We start from the raw sequence: 6,618 nt of genomic DNA, 5'->3' as shown, positions 1-6,618 counted from the left end.
GACTTTTTATTTTTGCAAAATATCTGGCTTAGTTTTTATCCTAGTTCTTGTCATCCACTCATCAGCTACGCACTAATAACTCTTAACGGAAATGATATTTAAGGCACTAATGATGGCTTTGGAGTAGAGTTATCTTTCTTTTCAACGTCTTATATAGTAAATATATGTAAAGATTCCCACTTATGGCTGCTTACATCCACTAGGTGAGTTCCACTCAGAAACAATTGTGACAGGACCCAAGTTGTTAATAACATAAGACTGCTAACTGCCAAAAGTGATGTCCCACTGTTTGTTGATGTTCTTTATAGTGTAATAAGCCTAATCATTAACTTGTTTATGCATCAACTCTCTCTTTCGTCTGAAGGGTGGTGGGCCGTTGGGGATAAAATTGTAATTTACAATGTTCTCTATATGCTGTAGTTGGATATAGTTGATATGTTATCGTTTTTACGGTAATAGTATGAAGACATAGAAGGACAACGTCCATTTTTGTTTTGGTTTCTGCATTATTTCATAATCAATCTTGGAGTCTCCTGACGTTGTCTTGGTATCTTCAGGGGCCGGGCTTCTGAAACTCCACGACGACATCCAAACCTGCGGGTACGAGGATGTGCAGATTATGTGGGAAATGTTGAGACAGACGGAATCCGAAGTCGTTTCACGTCACAGCAAGCGCAAGACTCGATGGTTCTGCAGAAATTTCGCGTGGTCCAACCACGGCGCAGCAGCTCCATCCTTCTCAACTGACCAAACGGACCGAGAAACTCTCTGAACTAGTGGTTGCCATCGACATGGTACAAATGTCGTTCGTGCACGCAAACTTTGCCGTTTTTAGGTATATTGCAGAAAATATATATGTAACTATCGTTCAGTTTGAGCTTGTGATGACTTCGCAAAAATGAAGTCATTTTGTAAATATGCATCTTGTTCTGCCATCTTCCTGAAAGGAGTTTTACAGTGGAAAGAACCTTGACTTCACCCATTTCGAACTCATTCCAAGATCTGCCGACATAAAGTGAGCTGTGTGTGTATTTGTTAGAGAAATCAATACTCACAACTCCATTGATAAAATTGCTGCAAATTTTGGGTTAATTATATCGACATCCTCCAGATAGCTTTAATTATATAAATACTCTCTATTTCTTTTCAAAATTATAAAGTTACAGAGGTAAATTACACCAACACTCATTTAGGGGATGTATTAAAAATAAACATAAAACATAAAATTTCAGAAAAATAAAAGAACAACGGTCAAAATAATGAAATTTCATTAAGGACAGCAGGCCCCCACAACACAAAGGACCAACTCCTTAGCTGCTTCTTTATAAGAGGGTGTTTGGCTAAATTAATTTAATAGATTTTATAAATTCATACTTTTGATAAGACGTGAGATTTTATTTTAAAATAAATTTATGAAAATTTGAATAAAATAAGATAATGGAGTTTAAATAGAAAGTTTTGGCAAATTTATCGTTAATTTGAAAAAAATTGTTCAAATCTCATAAATAAGTTAGTCTCTTTTTACTAGTTTTTGAAGATTTTATAAGCTCGTAACCTCTTATTTGTGGAGCTTATAAACATTTTCTTGAAAAAATTTATCAAATCTTATAAACTCTGGAATATCTTGTAAAATATTTTAAAGAATTTATAAGCTCACCAAATATTAATATTTGGATGGAACAGATGTAAATTTAAAAACATAAAAAAAGAAGTTCGTATTTTGTCTATTAAATTTTTAAACAGAAGAAGAAAAATCAAAAGGAGAGATCAGTGGTAGAAATATTCAATTCTCAAATCTCAACCACAAAAGTAAAAAAAAAAAAAATAAAGAATATAAACGTATTTTCCTAAAGAAATTAACGTCTTCTCTACCAAACAATTCGGCTATTTGTCTGAAAAACCAATTAACTGACATCCTATGTAACTAACATAACGAATTCTCCAACTTTTAGGATTCTTTCCCCCATGCAATCTGCAGTAAATAGCACAACAATGAAAAATATGAAAAGAAGAAATCAAGAATGAAGAAATCCAAGAGAAAAGAGCTTGGATTATCATGCATGCTCAACACCGAGGTTGGAGCTCTCCTCGCCGTGATCCGTCGTCCCTCGGAATCCAATCCCAGCTTCTACCACCTCCACGAAGAAAGCTGCGATGCTTCGATATTGCAGTCGTTGAAATCTCTGAGGGCCCTTCTCTTTAATCCTCAACAGGAATGGCGGATGGTTGATCCGTCGGTTTACCTCGCACCGTTTCTTGATGTGATACAGAGTGATGAAATTCCGGCCGCTGCCACGGCTGTGGCCCTTCAGTCTATCCTGAAGATCCTCAGGCTTGGTATATTTGATGAGAAGACGCCTGGAGCGAAAGATGTGATAAATTCGGCTGTCACAGCGATCACGGGCTGTCGTCTCGAGAAAACTAACCTGATAGCAGAGGATGCAGTCATGATGAGGATATTACAGGTCTTGACTGCGATTATGAGGCACCGGTGTTCTTTTTTGCTCACTGATCATTCTGCCTGCACGGTTGTGAACACTTGCTTCCAAGTAGTTCAACAGTCGGCCAGCCGTGGAGATTTGCTGCAACGCAGTGCGAGATACACGATGTACGAGCTGATACAGATAATATACTCAAGATTGCCGGATATAGAGGTGAAAGACTGGGAGAATTCAGAGTCAGATACCGAGGATAACAACATGGACTCTGGTTATGGAATACGCTCTGCGATTGATATCTTCCACTTCTTGTGCTCTTTACTCAATGTGGTGGACATTATGGAAACTGACGGACCGACGGTCCAAATTGCAGACGAGAGTACTCAAGTCTTCGCCTTGTATTTGATCAACTCGGCAATAGAATTGAGCGAAGACAGCATAGGCAAACATCCGAAACTTTTGAGAATGATCCAAGATGATCTGTTTCATCATTTAATCCATTACGGTGCATCCTCAAGCCCACTGGTTCTGTCGATGATCTGTAGTACTGTTCTGAACATATACCACTTCCTACGAAGGTGAGCAATAAGACAAGCAGTTGACTTCGTACCTGGTATCTGGTCTTGAACAAAGTTGCCTTCTTTTACAGGTCTATTCGTCTCCAACTTGAAGCATTTTTCTCGTTTGTGTTGTTTAAAGTTGCAACTCCCGGAAGCACACTCCAAATCCAGGAAGTTGCAGTCGAAGCGATCATAAATTTCTGCAGACAACCAACTTTCATAATAGAATTGTATGTGAACTACGACTGTGATCCAACTTTCAGGAATGTGTTTGAAGAGACCGGTAAGCTGCTCTGCAAGTATGCGTTTCCCACAGGTGGGGTCTCGACAAGTATTCAGGTTCAGGCATTTGAAGGACTTTCCATCATTTTTCACTATATTGCTGATAACATTGATAAAGAAGACGACTCCGGTCCATCTGGACCATATCCAGTCGAGATTACCGAGTACAGACCTTTCTGGGAAGAGAAACCGAAGGAGGACGATATGGATGCTTGGGTGGATTATCTGAGAATCAGAAAAGTGCAGAAAAGGAAGATACTGATTGCAGGAAGTCATTTTAACCGAGATGAGAAAAAGGGTCTGGAGTATCTGAAGATTTCTCAATTGATATCAGAACCACCGAATCCACAAGCCTATGCTTATTTTTTTCGGTACACCCCGAAACTTGACAAGACAATTATAGGGAACTATCTTGGTGATCCTGATGCCTTTCACCTTCAAGTCCTCAAAGAATTCACAGAAACATTTGAGTTTGCCGGAATGGTGCTAGATACTGCACTTAGGACGTACCTGGAGACTTTCAGGTTACCAGGAGAATCTCAAAAGATACAGAGGGTTCTTGAAGCATTCTCGGACAAATTCTACGACCAACAGTCCTCGGATATTTTCGCGAGCAAGGATGCAGTCATGATTCTTTGCTACTCGATCATTATGCTCAATACTGATCAACATAATCCACAGGTCAAGAAGAAGATGACAGAGGAGGACTTCATAAAAAACAACAGATCAATAAATGGGGGGAACGATCTCCCTCGGGATTACCTATCTGAGCTTTTCCAGTCCATTGCAACCAATGCGATCAGCCTTGATCAACCTGGTTCAACAGTAGAAATGAATCCAAATAGATGGATCCAGTTGGTAAACCGGGCCAAGAATATTCAACCATTCATCTTATGTGATTTTGACCGTCGACTCGGAAGAGATATGTTTGCTGCTATTGCTGGACCCTCAATTGCAACTCTTGCAGCAGTTTTTGAACACTCTGACGAAGAGGAAATCCTCCATGAATGCATTGAAGCATTGTTTTCAATTGCTAGAATAGCTCAGTATGGACTGGAAGATACTCTGGATGAGCTCCTTTGCTCATTCTGCAAATTCACGACGTTACTAAACCCTTATGCCTCTGCAGAAGAAACATTATATGCTTTCAGCCATGACATTAAGCCAAAGATGGCTATGATGGCAGTTTTCACCATTGCAAATACTTTCAAAGACTCCATCAGAGGCGGCTGGAGAACCATCATCGAGTGCTTGCTGAAGCTCAAAAGGCTCAAGTTACTTCCACAGTCTTTGTTCGAGATGGATAATGCTTCCAACTCGGTTACAGAACCGCCGATGGAAAAATTAGAGTCGGGCATTATGCCAAGTCAAGATCCTAAATTTGGCAACAGACAGCATAGCTCAGGCATAATGGCTAGATTTCTAAGTTTCATGTCAATGGAGAGTGTTGAAGAAGCTCTAAATCTTGGCTTAAGCGAATTTGAACAGAACATGACGATCATTCAACAATGTCGTATTGGAAGCATCTTCAGCACGAGTTCAACTCTACCTGAAGAATCTTTGCTCAGTATTGGGCGTTGCATCATATTCGCTGCAGCTGGAAAAGGCCAAAAGTTTAGCACCCCAGTCGAGGAGGAGGAGACTGTTGCATTTTGTTGGGAACTAATAACCGCTGTAGCTCTTGCCAATACTCACAGAATCCCAACATATTGGCCTCATTACCATGATTACTTGCTGGAAGTGGCACAATTCCCTCTTTTTTCGCCCATTCCATTTTCTGAAAAAGCCATTGTATCACTGATGAGGATATGCCTCAAGATTCTTGCTTCAGATCAACCGGAGGGTTCAGAGGAACTCATTTTCAAGTCGATAAACTTGATGTGGAGGATGGAAAAGGAAATTCTAGAAACTTGTTATGAGTTCCTGTTGCAATCGGCAATCAAAATCATCACAGAATATCCCACAAAATTGCAAACACAATTGGGGTGGATGTCAGTCCTGCATCTTCTATCTGTCACAGGCCGTCATCCAGAAACCTATGATCAGGGTGTTGAGGCCTTAATGACGTTGATGTCCAATACGACACAAATAACACGAACAAACTATACCTACTGCATCGACTGTGCTTTCGCCTTCGTAGCACTCAGGAACAGTCGAATCGAGAAGAATGTTAAAATAATGGATATGCTGGCAGACACAGCAAGTCTGCTGGTTGAATGGTATAGAGCTGGATATTCAGATCCCGGAAGTTCCGTCAGTGTAACAAGTAATGCAGGTGGTTCTTTCATTGAAGAACCTGCAAGAGTTTATAATCCAATCAGCTTCTTTCAGAGGCTAGGAGAATCCCTTAAGAAGACAAGCTTGGCCAGGAGAGAAGAAGTAAGAAACCATGCCGTCATTTCTCTAAAGAAAAGCTTCATATTAGCCGAGGACATCTTATTCACACCAATAACCTGTACAAATTCCTTCTACAACATTATCTTTGCTATGGTTGACGATTTACACGAAAAGATGCTGCAATACTCAAGAAGAGAGAATGCAGAGAGGGAAACAAGAAGTATGGAAGGTACACTCAAGCTCTCCATGGAAGTCTTAACTGACGTCTATTTGCACTTCTTGAAGCCTATTTCAGAGAGTCCTGATTTCAGGACATTCTGGTTGGGAATACTGAGGAGGATGGATACATGCATGAAAGCTGAGCTAGCAGAGTATGGTGCATCAAAAATGCCAGAAGTAATTCCAGACCTGTTGAGAAAGATTGTGACGAGTATGAAGGAAAAGGAGATTTTGACACGGGCAGGAGAAGATGATTTATGGGACACAACCTTTTATCAGATACAATGGATAGCTCCAGCACTCACAGATGAGTTGTTTCCCGAGTGACTGAAAGACAATTAGTACAAGGTTTTGTAGTACTGACAATTCATCAATTCATGTGTATTCCAAGAAAGTCTGATGAAGCATAGTGAATATAGTACTAACAATTCTTCAATATACATGAGTCAAGGAAATATTGAAATAATACTTAATCACATGCAAAATAACATATAAGTACTGTATGTTTTTAAGATATGCCATACGATCCAAATTGTCCGAAAAATTTTTACTTGTAAGATATAATTTGTTTCTTCAAGCACATCAGAGTTACTATGTCTATGAACAACTACAGAACAAAACTAATACACAAACATGTATCTCTTCTCCATATGCATCATTGCATGTTCATCTATTTATTAAAGATTCTAAAATGTCGTCAAACAGAACAAATACTAGGTAAGACTAATGGAGCGTTTGTAATAATTTACTTAGTGCTTATCAGCTTTTTGTTGGACATAAGT

At 39.5% G+C, this 6,618-nt stretch overlaps 1 protein-coding gene across 1 annotated transcript; it reads left to right on the top strand.

The window, feature by feature from the left end:
* The first annotated feature begins 2,021 nt into the window (after positions 1–2,021).
* GNL2 (GNOM-like 2) lies at positions 2,022–6,272 on the top strand. The gene is made up of 2 exons (XM_011074944.3): positions 2,022–3,016; positions 3,088–6,272. Exons 1-2 carry the CDS (start codon positions 2,022–2,024, stop codon positions 6,161–6,163), a joined length of 4,071 nt encoding a protein of 1,356 aa, XP_011073246.1. The 3' UTR covers positions 6,164–6,272.
* Positions 6,273–6,618: the final 346 nt, after the last annotated feature.

This window comes from Sesamum indicum, linkage group LG3 (genome assembly GCF_026168435.1).
Source record: "Sesamum indicum cultivar Baizhima isolate 11 linkage group LG3, ASM2616843v1, whole genome shotgun sequence".
Taxonomy (NCBI): Eukaryota; Viridiplantae; Streptophyta; class Magnoliopsida; order Lamiales; family Pedaliaceae; genus Sesamum; species Sesamum indicum.
The sequence above is the reverse complement of the archived record's forward strand: the minus strand, read 5'-3'. Positions and strand labels throughout refer to the sequence as shown.